At 49.0% G+C, this 14,200-nt stretch overlaps 1 protein-coding gene across 2 annotated transcripts in view; it reads left to right on the forward strand.

The window, feature by feature from the left end:
• Nucleotides 1-14,200, forward strand: part of magi3a (membrane associated guanylate kinase, WW and PDZ domain containing 3a) — a 111,364-nt gene that overhangs the window by 92,897 nt on the left and 4,267 nt on the right. The window contains exons 9-21 of one of the 2 annotated variants that reach the window (XM_076042525.1): nt 1,072-1,272; nt 3,396-4,058; nt 6,361-6,392; nt 6,907-7,168; nt 7,293-7,387; nt 8,043-8,235; nt 9,086-9,295; nt 9,660-9,845; nt 10,124-10,217; nt 11,490-11,562; nt 12,418-12,555; nt 13,562-13,700; nt 13,966-14,038. In XM_076042525.1, coding sequence (XP_075898640.1) covers nt 1,072-1,272; nt 3,396-4,058; nt 6,361-6,392; nt 6,907-7,168; nt 7,293-7,387; nt 8,043-8,235; nt 9,086-9,295; nt 9,660-9,845; nt 10,124-10,217; nt 11,490-11,562; nt 12,418-12,555; nt 13,562-13,700; nt 13,966-14,018 — 2,339 coding nt within the window. In that variant the 3' untranslated portion in view covers nt 14,019-14,038. The remainder of the gene's footprint in view (nt 1-1,071; nt 1,273-3,395; nt 4,059-6,360; nt 6,393-6,906; nt 7,169-7,292; nt 7,388-8,042; nt 8,236-9,085; nt 9,296-9,659; nt 9,846-10,123; nt 10,218-11,489; nt 11,563-12,417; nt 12,556-13,561; nt 13,701-13,965; nt 14,039-14,200) is intronic. The other variant, XM_076042524.1, reaches the window with a different exon arrangement.

The raw sequence follows: 14,200 nt of genomic DNA on the forward strand, positions 1-14,200 counted from the left end.
GTGTGTGTGTGTGTGGGGGTGGGGGGGAGAGACTATCTGGTGCATTTAAAGGTTAAGCGTGTCATATTTGATGATTCTTAAGAAGAAACAGCGACACAGAGTGGTTACATTTTCGATTGCAGCACTCTTTCACTCACCCTCCCTCTCCCGAGCTTGCCAGTGGACTACATGGATACCTCGCCAACCTTCTGCTTTCTTGGTTTATCTGAGAACCCGAGCGTTCACCCTAAATACGAAACACGTTGTCATTTGGGCTGGATTGTCCACACCAGGCTTCCGTAGAAATAGAGCGGTTGAAGATGGCAGCTAACTGGGAGCACGACCTTTGCTATGTGTGTATTCTTACATATAAACGAGAACCGTTCCAAGCGTAGGAAAACCTATCGTACAGCGAGTGTACGCTTTCATTTATGTACTTATGGGCAGTACGTTAAGCTTTTACCAATTTAAGAATGATAACTTGAGCCAAATTGTACACACTGGACCTTTAAGGACAGATGTATCACCTGCCAGTTGTTTCTGGCCTGGCCAGTTGGAAAGCAAAGGGTCTTCCGAGGGAAGACGTCTGCCGGCTGCAACGTTTTGCATATGTCGCTGCGAGTTGTTTGAGTTTGCGCCTCGCGGTCGTAAATCGCAGCTCGCCGAGCGTCCGTGTGACCGCTGGCGGTGATGAGTGACGCGCTGACAGACGAGTTGTCGAGTGTCGAGACAGATGGCGGCCCACGAGCGGGAATCGCAGTTTTCTCCACACTTTGCAAGTTGCGCGTGCGCGTAAGAAATGTGATCTTCAAAGATGGAGCTCGCTCGTCTCCAGAATGAATGTCACCGCGACTTCATTTAAAATTCAGTCCAGAAGCTGAATTGTATCTCCCTCCTATTAGCTGATGGGCAAGAAGTGCCTATTAACTTCAAGCTGGTAAACAAAAGCAATTTAGCACATGGTCATTTAAATAATTAAGCCATTAAAGATATTTTCTGTCCTCCATTTCCCCCGTTCATTATCGGTCGTCAGTCTCACTCCTCCTTTTTGTAATTTTATTCACATTTTTTTTGGCCTATTGTTCCCCACAGCGGAGGAGCCTGGCAGGGGAGCGCGGGCCTTCACGCGGGACCCGTCTCAGCTGCAGGGCACCATCCTGCAGACGGCGCTCAGAAAGAGCCCTCAGGGCTTTGGGTTCACCATCATCGGAGGCGACCGGCCAGACGAGTTCCTCCAGGTGAAGAACGTGCTCCCGGATGGGCCCGCGGCGCATGACAACAAGATGGCCTCAGGTAATCTCCCCCTCCAGCTCCTCCCGGCTGTACAAACGCACCCTGGCGTGAAGCTACGAGGTGGGGAGGATCTTCGGGGGAGGCGAACGGAACGATTTCACCGACGCTGTATTCATTTATTGGCGGCCACGTTTGTCCTTGCAACTTGTCACCATTATGCCGCCGTCGGCGGGCGTCTGTGAGTCCGTCCATCCATCTTCTGCACCGGCCGCTTTCTCCCGCGCTCACGCTCGCAGGAATTTGCTGGAGTCTGTCCCAGCTGGCAGGTTTACACCCCGGACAAGTCGGCAGTTAGTTCATCACAGGGCCACTTTGAAAGACAGACAACCATTCACACACACACACACACACACACACACACACACACACACACACACACACACACACACACACACACACACATTGATTACTTGAACAGAAACGTATATCCTATAAATTCCCCTTTAAGAATGACTTTCCTTCCTTGCCTTCCACCATATCGATGCAGCCATCTAGCCATCATGGGTCTGATTTGCTCAATACATTGTTGAGCAAAGTGTAAATGAACTGAATATAACTTATCTGTAATAGGTTTAATCCATTTTTTTTTTTTTTACTGTTGTGCAGTGCCAATGTGCACACTGTACAGCACAGTGTAAGAAAACAGCATAGGCTCGCACATCTCAGTCAAAGAAGGGCGGATGTTTGTGAGCCGCATTCAACAAATCAGCTGTAGATTGTAAAACTTCTATGTTCAATTTGTGGCGAACAAACCAGGTATTATCTGCAAACATTTTTGATAGACTGGGTTTTATAAACCCATTTGTCACAGGTATCAGAAACATTGGCTCCCTGTCACTTTGTCCCCACTTTGCACTCATTTGCACGGCGTCATGTCGGTGACTCAGGAAATTTCCGTTTATCGCACGTATAAATTCTATAATCATATACATGCTGATTGTAGTGATTGGTTTCACCCCCAGTAAAGCCCCTCCAGACTCACTTTACAGTAATATTGATTGCAGTGAATACCCAGAAGGTCCTCGCCGGCCTGTTTATTGAGGATTAATACGAAAGCGCAACACACGGCGTAATTTGCTTTAATGTCTCGCATCCCTTGACATGCACAAAAATCAATTTCCCAGCACAAACGGCAAACATGCATATAAATATATATATATATACACACACACACACACACACATTTATATTTGATTGACTCATTATGTAAGCCTGTGCGGCCCCTAGCTCTTTGGCTACAGGCCCTGCACATTTTTTGGTGCCAAGTGTCAAACATTTTAAGCCGTTCACCCTAAAATAATCCTCTCAGCTGATGCTTATTTATAAGAGAAATCATCAGGGGCTCACGCGGTGCGTTCACTGACGGCACCGCACGCAGCCGCACGAAACCCATTTCGAGAGTGAAACCCTCTGCTGCGTCGGCTGGGGAAAGGTATCGATTGTGTAGGTGGGATGAATCCTGCGCTGGGCTGTTAGCCAGCGTGCCAGTCAGCACTTCATCCAGCCACCCGTGTCGACTTCTCAGCCTGGCCTGGGGGTGGGGAGAGGTGGGTGTGGGGGGGGATTCTTCCCTTCTTTACTGCGAGATGAAAGCAGGAAAAAGGAGAGCGGCGTGTCAAGTCTTGTTCCATTTCACGCGCTCACTCGCTCCTCTTTCTCATTAACCTCTTTGCAGTCCGAGAGTTTGAAGAGCGCGAGAGGCGCACTGGCGTTTCCAACTGGATGAGTGCACCGTTGAATCGCTGGAAAACAGCCAGCAAATCCCTGGTTGTTTATCAATAATGCAAATATTACCGTCATGGATTGCACACATTGATTATATTCATGGTAAAATACAACAACGTATTCATTTCCTGAGGAGACTGAGGTCTTATGGCACAAGTAAGCCTGTTTTGCTTTTGTTTTTTCAAACCATTGTACTTGGTATAGTTGTCTTTGAGTGCAACATAAAGCTCAACTGGTTAGACTGATAAGTATCTTCTCAAAGATTGTGGGTCAAACACTTGAGCCAATCTTTAAAGCTGCATGACACTGAAAGACTGCTGTCCCTGGCAGGCAGGAGTTTGTCCCCGATCTCACACCTGAGCATTAAACTCGGCCGCCTCTGGTCTCTTCTCCGCCAGGCGACGTCATCGTGGACATCAACGGGGCGTGCGTGCTGGGAAAGACTCACGCCGACGTGGTGCAGATGTTCCAGTCCATTCCCATCAACCAGTACGTGGACATGGTGCTGTGCCGCGGCTACCCGCTGCCCGAGGACTCCAGCAGCAGCGAGGACGCCTCAGCGGGCCGCGGCGCCTCCAAGGACAGCTCCCCGTCCCCGTCCACGCCGCAGGACCTGCACTGCACCATCCCGGACGCCGCCGGCGGGACTCTCCCGAGGCAGACGGCCGCAGTCGCACCCATGACCAACGGCGGGCGCCACCACCACCACCACCACCATCTCACGCATCCTCACCACCAGCAGCAGCAGCAGCAGCACCACCACCAGGTCCCTCACAGCCCCAACCAGGACGGGCCCGACACCACCCTCCTGCAGCCCGAGCTGATCAGCGTTCCCCTGGTCAAAGGCCCCGGAGGCTTCGGCTTCGCCATCGCCGACTGCCCGCTGGGCCAGAAGGTGAAGATGATCCTGGACGCCCAGTGGTGCCGCGGCCTGCTGAAGGGCGACGTCATCAAGGAGATCAACCGGCAGAACGTGCAGACGCTGAGCCACTCCCAGGTGGTGGACATCCTCAAGGACCTGCCCGTGGGCAGCGAGGTCAACGTCCTGGTGCTTCGAGGAGGTGAGTCGGCAGAAATGAGAGGCTGCGCTGCCAGAAGGGTGCGCTGAAGGGTTAAGTGTGTGATGTTTAGAGATTTTGAGAAGAAACAGCGACATCGAGTGGTTACATTTTAGATTGAGGAGCTCTTTCGCTCACCCTCCCTCTCCTGAGCTTGCCAGTGAGCTGCACAAACCTGGATACTTTGTCCACCTTATTATTCGTTTATTTGAGGACGCAAGTGTTCACCCTAAATAAGAGACGCACTATTATTTATTTATATTTACATATATATACTTCTCTGTTACGTAGCTTCTGTGGTATTCGTTTCATCATATATTTGTATATGGGGCTGGAAAGGAACATCAGTATACGCAAAAAGGCACAAGTGTCACAAAATGAAAATGTAGCATAGCCAACTGACGATAGCTCTAGCTTATGTTAAAGTCAAGTAAACACTAGCTACCATTCATGATGTAGCTACTAGATCTTCAGCATGTGTATTTGTCTACCTTTACCTTTGCACCCGTCAGAATCAGGACTTCTTGAACCTAACTATGGAAGGTCAAATTGGCAGAGAAGGGCTCCGTGGTCGGGGGCAAGTAGTAAAATGGGATTGATCGTAAATCTACTGCTCTCACTGTGTTAGGATAGTCTAGTGGTTTAATCCCACGCTTTGGGAATCATTTTAATCCCCACACAACTTTTTTTGGACCACACACGTATTCCGCCTCTTGCACACATAAAAACCTACGAGCTACGTGACAGAAGCGAGCGGCCCACTCGCTATGGAGTTCTCAAAGGATGAAGCGTCGAGGAAGAGTCGACAAAGATCTGCTTAGCGTTACGCGGGATTAGGATTGGCGCGCCGGGTGCTTTAAATTCATAGATAAGGCGGATGTTGGGTGGTTCTTCAGTCGCTAGCCTGGACACCACCGATTCACCCGATGCTTAAATAAAGCAATTTCACGCTCGGCTCCACACCGACTCTGCATCATCCGCCGTGCACCTTCCCAAACGGGGAGCAAAGTCATGCTTAGTCACACAGCAAGCGGAGCTGGGAGGGCGAGGAGAGATGGCAGCCTCAGTGATTCACTCGCTGCACGGAGAGGAGGAGACGGAGGCATGGTGGGTAATCGTTGCCCTTCTCCTCACTTCTGGCTTTTTGGGCCGATCTGAAGGGCTTGTTGTTCCTCTCCGCCCCGTGCTGCAGTGCAGTCGACTGGATTGAGGGAGGGCCAGCGTTGCAGCGACACATCAGACGCACTCGGCTGGGCTCCCTCCGCTCTCAGCTTCGGCCCAGGGTCCTTGCTGTGGATGTGCGTGCATGTATGCACTGCTGCTGTTATTAACCCCCCACTCCTCCTCACCACCACCACCACCACCCAGCCTAAGTTCTGTCATATCAGCCCTGTTTGCACGTGCAATGGCTCGTGTGTGTGTGTGTGTGTGTGTGTGTGTGTGTGTGTGTGTGTGTGTGTGTGTGTGTGTGTGTGTGTGTGTGTGTGTGTGTGTGTGTGTGCATTATGAAGGGATGGAGATCAGAGCTTTCAAGGTCTAAAAGGAGCAGCACTGCAGGGCGCTCCTCGGGTCACACGTAGACCGGGATTAAGTTCAGATTTTTCCCCCAGCCAGAGGCTTGGACACCACCACCACCACCACCTCCTCCTCCTCCTCCTCCTCCTCCACCTCCGCCTCCAGTGACGGCAGCGCAGAAATGAAACAGGAAATTATTTTTTAGCCCTGCTCCCTGATGTGGATTTGCATGTGGAAATGAGAGCGCTCCGCATCGCCGCAATCAGCTCGTGTGACCCGCGAGACACCTTGCAGAGGAGGCGCGCGGTCGCGGACGGCTCTCCTCTAAAACTAAACTGGAAACGGTGTGTGTGTGTGTGTGTGTGTGTGTGTGTGTGTGTGTGTGTGTGTGTGTGTGTGTCGGTAGTAGTAGTTTATGACGTCGTTAGCTTGCTGCGCCGAACAGCTGGCGGTTTTAACCCGGGGAGACTCATGTTTCACACGGCTGCGAGTCACTTCTGTGGCTCCGCCGCTGCCAGCGACACACACAGCGGTTTCTGGTTGTTGGAGAACACTGCCCTCTGCTGGTTGAATCCACTCGTGCAAGCGCTGCAAGGCGACAAGGGTGCTGAACTAACACACCGCCCGCAGACCTCCGGGCTGTAAGTTCACAGAGCGCGCAAGGGGAATGTTCTCGCGCAGGAGAAGATTTATGCACATCGAGGTCAACAGTTCAGAGTGTGATCTATTGAATGTATGAACTGTAGTTTTCCCTGGCGGCTAACTTCCCCCTCTGTCTGCCTGCTTCCAGGTCAGACGTCTCCAGTGAAATCCCTGAAACCAGTAAGTTTGGAGCAGTTCTGTTTGATGTTCTCTCCTGTGGCGTGGAATGAGTACATCATCATGATAAAAATGCAGCTCAGTTCTTTAAAGTGAATTATTTTTATTTTTATTTCATTTCATTTCGATTACTCACAATAATCGCTCGGTGTGAGAAGCGTAAAAGTGTGAAATAACTCAAACAAGTTTTGTATTTTAGATGATGATAGAATAGCCGCCCCTCATATAAAATATATATAACAACATATTTAGGTACTTAACTTTTTTTTCTTTTGCCACATTAACCCACATATTTTGGTGTCTTATATTTGATGTCTTCAGTGTGTATCTACAGTGTACAAGGTAGTAAAGATAAAGAAGTCCAAACTTTTTATGTTGTTTGTTTGTTTGCTTGTTTGTTTTCTTTGATGTAGAAACCACATTGGACAAACCAAATGCATTGCTTGTGTTTCAACGCCGATGCTAATTCTCGTCACCTGTCTGAGCTCCATTCTTTTGATTTGCATTTGTGTTACAGTGCACCGCCCCCACCATGTCTCACCAAACCATTTCCCAGACTCCGCCTCAGCAGTCGCCTCACCCGTACCCCCAGTCGGCCTCGCAGCAGCAGCAGCAGCAGCAGCGGCAGGAGATGATCAGCAGCACAGAGACCATCGGACAGCCCAGCGAGCCTCCACCCGAGCCGCTGCCTTTCCATGGCAACACCCTGCGATCGTGCTCGCCCAAACCCGACGCGTCTGATCTCTACCTCAAGTCCAAGGCCATCATGGACAGCAAACGTAAGTGAACGGTTCCTCTTGATAGATAGATAGATAGATAGATAGATAGATAGATAGATAGAATCAATGAAGGGATGCATGGATTTATAGAAAATCGAGATGACGTTCTTTCTACTCTCTGCAGCTCCTAACACCAAGGAACTGGATGTGTACATTAAAAGGAATCAGGAATCAGGCTTTGGCTTCAGAGTCCTTGGAGGAGAAGGACCCGACCAGCCGGTAGGCAACAGCTCAGCACCACCTTTCACAACCAGGCTCGATGTTAGAATAACTAGATGGCAAATCAAACATGGAGTTGTAAAGACTTCAGTGGAGCGTACGCCGAGAAAGAAGAATTTACTCCACCGTTATGGGGCCCTTAGAGCATGCACAGTTGTGTCACTTCCCATCATGCCCCTGTAAGTCATATGGCGCATCGGAATAGATCAGCCAATCAGAAGGAGCTGTGACACAGCCGCCACACTCGGAGTGAAGTCTTTTCTGGGGATTTTCTGGCCTTTTAGAGAGATTGAAAATATGTATCATAAAGATGTATTATAGCTTATGAAGCATGTTTTAGGAGGGAATCATCCACTCAGCCATTTTACAGTTTATTTTCAAATTGCGGTCTATGGGGGTGGGGGGGAATCACTTTTTGGGCCCCTATGGAATTTCTTTGTGCAATACCACGGGTGACCACTGGGAAATTCAGCAGTTCCACATCCATTTCTGATAACGCATACACGGGCTTGACATGCATGCTTGAGATTAATTAAAGTAAAAGCGTATTTTATATTCCATTGACAATATCGGCAGTGGGGGAGACGAGTTTCTCGAGTTCTGCAGTTCAGCGACGCTCTCTGTCACATCCTCCCCCCCGCCCCCTCCAACGCAGGTGTACATCGGCGCCATCGTGCCGCTCGGCGCCGCCGAGAAGGACGGCCGCCTGCGGGCCGGGGACGAGCTGCTCTGCATCGACGGAGTGGCAGTCAAGGGCAAATCCCACAAGCAGGTGCTGGAGCTGATGACCAACGCCGCCCGCAACGGCCAAGTCATGCTGACGGTGCGCAGGAAGCTGACGCACACAGGTGGGTCCCGCCTCCCAATCAGGCGGCTTCACGCCTTTTTCTCCGAGAGCACTCAGAGCTTCAGAGCCTCAGTTTGGATCAGCGCGCTGGAGGACGGACCTCCGAGCAGCGGCTTTGATCATGGATTTCTCCTCTCTAATCCGTTAAATGTGTTTCCTCGTGGCCAAGTCTGAATGAATAAACTTTCCACTGAAATTGACTTTTCAGATGTTATTTCATTTCGGATATTTTCCTCAAAAGAAAAGGAAGGCTTTGAATGCGTCTGGCCTGAATCAACAGACAATCCAGGCAGACAGGCGTATAGTGGCGCCTGGTAGGGAGCTGAAGGTTGTTTGCTCCGCTTTCATCCGTCAGGGCCGATTGTAGATGTGTGACGGGCAGCAAAGAGAGATTGATCCACTGGCACAGGTGATTTGCATCTCAAAACAGGTAGACGCCTCAAAATAAAACAAAACAATGCCGCTTACTGTCTCGTTGATACAAACCTCGGTTTTATTCAGGCTTGTTTAAATAAGCGCTATTAAAAATTGTATGCATTATCTAACAAGTCCAGATCACAGAGCACAAAAGCAGAGCATCGGTCATGGCAGAGGTGTATGGTCTGACAGCAGAAACAGGTGCTTAATACAGCGAAGAAGCAAAACAAAGGCAGTCTATTGTTTAAAAAGTGGTGTTTTTTATCTGTTGTCCCTGTGTGGGTGATAAGGTGCAATGCTGTTTTCTGAGCTGATGTGCTTTATTTGCATTCATCTTATTGACAGAGTAGCATTGGAGATTGGTCTTGGTCTCCAGAACAACTTTTTAAGGGTCTCGGTCTCATCAAACTTGCGACTTGTGTGTCATTTGTCAGATGGTGACGAGCAGGAGGAGGCCAGTCAGCAGCCTCAGCACGTAGCCGCCGCCCTCATCAACACCTCCCCCAAGGCGCCCGCAGGAGTGGAGGCTGCCGGCGCCGTCCAGCCCTCGCGGCCCGAGAGCTTCGACGTCACGCTGCAGCGCAAAGACAACGAGGGCTTCGGCTTCGTCATCCTAACGTCGAAAACTAAGCCCCCACCTGGAGGTGGGCGTCATGTTTCCACTTTAGTGGAAACATACATGCATAACAACAATCAATACATTTACACACAGCTAACGGATAAAGAGCAGGAAGGAATGTGGACATAAACTAAAGCAGACAACCAAACAAATGAAAATATAAACAAGTAATAAAAACCACAGGACAGAACAACAATAAAAAAATAAGTTTAGTTTGAAAAAAGGAACATTGGATTTTGGGGGACCATGTATTGACCAGTAGGTAAATATTTTCCCCACGGTGTTCAACATCCTCCCTACAAGCTATTTTAAACAAGGAACAGTAACTTTGTTCAAAATGTCAAACTTCAGAACTGGATGTGAAAGGAACTCAATGTTGCTTGTTGCAGTCATACCTCACAAGATCGGCCGCATCATCGAGGGCAGCCCCACCGACCGCCTGGGCCGGATGAGGGTGGGCGACCGCATCTCTGCCGTCAACGGCCAGTCCATCATGGAGCTGTCGCACAACGACATCGTCCAGCTCATCAAGGACGCCGGCAATTCTGTCACCCTCACTGTGGTGCCCGAAGACGGTGAGTGGCCGGCCGAGACTCAGCTTTTCCATTGATGGAGGAAGAACACCAGTGTTGTGTTATTATTAGATAATCCTATTGTCAATATGACGTAAATATCTGGGTTTTTCCAACAGAGTACTCGATAAGGCCATCACACATTTTTTTCTTAGATGTTCTGTTATTTAAACAATATTCCTCGGCATCTCTCACAAGTTTCACTGCAGTGCAAACCAAAATGTTCATACACGTGCATCCCTAGTGTTAACCCTGGTGTTGTTTGCAATGTGTGTTTACAGACAGCGCTCCCCCGTCTGGAAGCAACTCAGCCAAGCAGAGCCCTTCAGCGCAGCACAGAGCGATGGGCCAACAGCCTCCCAGCTACTCTGACAGGTACACAAGCTGCTCTGCAAGCCCCATTCTGCAAGCCACCGCTGGCCTGCCAGCACCACTCTCGCACAGTCGGGAGCATTTTCTAAATCTAAATCCCCGTCCCAGTACTCCTCTTCGTCGACAAAGTTATCCGTAAGCATTGGAAAAAAGAGGAAACAAGAATCCGCTCAGAGTCGCTGTTGATGTAGCAAAGCAAACAGTCGGCAGATTAATAGACTCTGCTTTGCTCTTTGATCATTCCCTTGGGATAAAACTACCTGTGCCAGACTTGTATAATCCGCCGCTGCTGCAGAGTCTCACTCCCCCGCTACCTTCCCCGCCTCCACGTTTCACCGCACGTCTCCTCATCCGGCCTCCTCCTGTCCAGCTGCTTGGCAGCTCCCTCGCCGTCTAATCTCCCAACGCAGGCCTCGGGTCGGACCTCCGGGCGGTTCATTAGCCCGGGCTGTCGACCGCGGCCGCACCGGGTGTGTAAACTGCTGTTCACGGCGGAGGAGCTAACAGGGCCTAAACTCCTCACATAGTGCGTCGGCACAGCTAAATTCCCACAAAAGGCATTGTAATGAGCTCTGCAAGGCATTAAAGTATGCCCCCCCCCCTCCCCGTGCCATTATCTGCCAGCCAACTGTGGAAGCAACTCGGCTCTTTGAAGGATTTACGCTGGTCTCTGTGCGCCGTGTAATGAAAGCAACACGGAGGGGCTTACGCCGCTGTAACGAAGGCGTGGCGGCGCCTGGATCCTGCTGCCCACTGCGGCAGCGGAGGAGAGATGGATTCTCCTGCTCTCTGCGCAGTGTGTGGAGCAGCAGCTGGATTTTGTGCCAGTACTTGCACATTGGGATCGGTTAGTGGTGGGAATAGTCTGAAGGTCCTCCTTACACACCACGAGGCAAATAGGAATATAACATTTGCTAAGCAGATAAAGTTTGGCGCTCTTTGTTGTTTTGAAGTCTGCATGTTTTGAAGGTTGCATTGACTTCGAGGTTTAAAAAAAAAAAAAACACACAAATTATTTGCCTCGAAAATTCACTCCCAGTGTGTCAGGACCATGAGACTGCGTGACAAGATGTTACTACAGTTTATAGTGAGATTTAATTTAATTAAAATTTGACAACACAGGCTGATTCCATTGGGTCCAACCAACCAACTAGCTGGTAAAAAAATAAATAAAGCTTGGAAGGTTTGGATGAACCTTTCTTTTTCTTCTTTTTGTTATCCGCTACAGTGACTGAAGTGAATTTTCTATTCTTGGCCTTTTTCTTGTTTGGACAGGAACGGTGAAAGTGACATGAAAAACTCCCTCCTCCAGAAAGACATGACGCTCATCACATCGGGGAGTAAACAGGTAAGACCCCACTGACTGGCCAGTTGTAATATTCTTTACGAGTCAACACTGTGTGATGTCTGCAGTGGTCGTACTTGACAGCAGGTGACGCTCTTCCACTCTCAACTAGCTGCTCATTAGCCAGCGTCCACTTGTCCTGCTCCAGAGTCCAATCACAAAGCGTTTTCCCTGAGGACATTTTAATTGCCACAATCCATAGCAAGTAATAAAGCTGTTACAACGAGTTATGATGCTAATATTGTTTTACTACTCGTGGCTTTTTAAGCTCATACAAGCACACAAAGACTTGAAGTTGTTTTCTTTTCCTCCTGTGTTCCACCTTCACTGAGCAGAGGGATGTTGGATGTCATATAGCTGGACGTATTTTATTTGTGAAACTATGAAATGTTAAAATGAGCTGTTGGAGCATTTTGCCATTTAAAGCAATACTAAAATTCATATTTAATGCAAGTTTAATATGAGCACCAGCAGAAGAAAAAAAAATGTTTTAATTTTCCACTGCAGAAAGAAAAGTAGATATTAAATGAATATGAGATTTGCACCTTATAATGCATAATTGAGGTTGTCGTACATAGGACTAATTCCATTTGAATCTATTATGTTACAAGACGCATAATAAGGGTGATTAGCTTTTTAAACAGACTTTATTTCAGATTCATGTTTCATATATTATTTAGGTAGAGCTTTATTGATATGGTTTTCCTCCTCCTGAGTAGCAAAGAGGCTCATTATGTCATTTTCATAGCCACTCACCAATGCACCAATGGTCTCTGGAGTCTGGACAGTACACCTTATATAAAGTGTTCCCATATCGCATTTCTATCCAATTATCAAATCCTTGTGGTGATCTTGCAGGGCTGTTTTGTGGTGGAGCTGGAGCGCAGCCAGCGGGGCTTCGGTTTCAGCCTGAGGGGAGGGAAGGAGTACAACATGGGCCTGTTCATCCTGCGGCTGGCTGAGGACGGACCGGCCCTGAAGGATGGCCGGATACACGTGAGTGCCTCCTCCGTCACTGCTCGCACAGGTCACCGGCTCAACTCCGCTTTGCCTCGGTTGTTTTAGTGTTGTAGTACTCCAGACTGGTCTTGGTCTCCGGAACACTTTTCAAGGGTCTCGGTCTCGTCTTGGACTTTTTACTGGGCCTTGTCTCAGTCTCAGACTGGACAGACCCACCCCCTTCACCCAGGGAGTCCCTGCCTCACTAAAAAACAGAACTCGACCCTAAAATATTTCATGCCTTCATTCCTGTGTTGTAGCAACTTGCACGGCTGCAGGATTGCTTGGATTTCAACTCAGAAATCTCGCTCATTCTCATTCCCGACATCCTCCAACTAAAAGCATTTGAAATCGCTTCTGGGACAGTCGCTGTACGCAAAAAAAAAAAAACAGGCTTTATAATCCTTAGAAGTCACAGAAGATGGAAGAAAGAATTAAAGACGAGAGCCTGTTTGCCTGTGGACAGGCGTGGATGGTGGATGGTGTGCAACCAGCCGTTTCATCCCAAACGAGATGCTATTTTCCCGTGAAATCCAGAGCGAAGAAAAAGCAACAAAGGCTTTTCTCAGCAGGAGTGATGACTTTTACGTTACTTGCAAGTGGCAAGGCTTAGCTTGAAGAACTCCACCGCATCACAGCTTCACCACATTGTGAAGCAGCTTTTGTCAACCCCTGCACAGCGAGATCGTGTCCAAATGTAGATCCTGGTTAAAATGCATGAGGATGTCAGCCAGGAGGTTTTTTCCAATCACCTCCCACGACTTTAAGATGAGAAACTCTGTTGTCTGATGCACAAAGGTTACAAGAATTTCCCTTGGACAAAAAAAGCTCCCCTCACAAAGAAAAATCCACTTTTGGCCCCACTGCGTATTTGAGTTTGACTCTCCTGCTTTAATAATTTAACATTTAAATACCTTTTGTTGCCTTGTTTTAAAAGTCTAATTTAAAAATCCCACTCCATGACCATTAAAACTTGAGGATGTGGACTGACTGTGGCCGACAGGTCGGGGATCAAATCGTGGAGATCAACGGCGAGGCCACGCAGGGCATCACGCACACCAGGGCCATCGAACTCATCCAAGCTGGAGGCAACAAGGTCCACCTGCTGCTGCGGCCCGGCCAGGGCCTGGTCCCGGACCACAGTGAGTGCCACCGCTCGGAGCTTCATGCATGGGCGACGGCTCGCTGCTGCAGATGTATATAGAGGACAGCCAGTTAATCACACACAGAGATGCTGCTATTGTATGGATACGCTTGGTAGCAGAGCGCTGAATTCCTTTATCTCCATGCATGTGTCGCGAGCTTCTCATGCTACTTCTCGACGGACCTCCTGTGCTCGTTACCTGCTCTGATTTTCCGCATCGGCACGGCTGCCTATTCCTACCTCTTTATCTTTTCCTCCTATAGGTCTGAACTCTTCTTCCACCCTGTGCTTCTACATGAAACCAGAGCATCACTAAAGGCCTCACTGCTTTTCTCGGTCTGTCCCTAATTACTTTGGTAAACCTTGTCCTCTCCTCTTCCTCCTCACTCATCCACCTGGAATTTAAGTGTTGTCCGTCGTCTCCTCCTCCATGCCTGTGGTTAATCTGAAAAAAGATCACCTACCTGCCACTAAGCAAACACTTAGAAGAAGAGCTAC

Source organism: Nelusetta ayraudi, unplaced genomic scaffold, assembly GCF_046127955.1.
Source record: "Nelusetta ayraudi isolate G7.1 ecotype Tasmania unplaced genomic scaffold, CSIRO-AGI_Nayr_v1 ptg000070l, whole genome shotgun sequence".
In the NCBI taxonomy this organism is placed as follows: domain Eukaryota; kingdom Metazoa; phylum Chordata; class Actinopteri; order Tetraodontiformes; family Monacanthidae; genus Nelusetta; species Nelusetta ayraudi.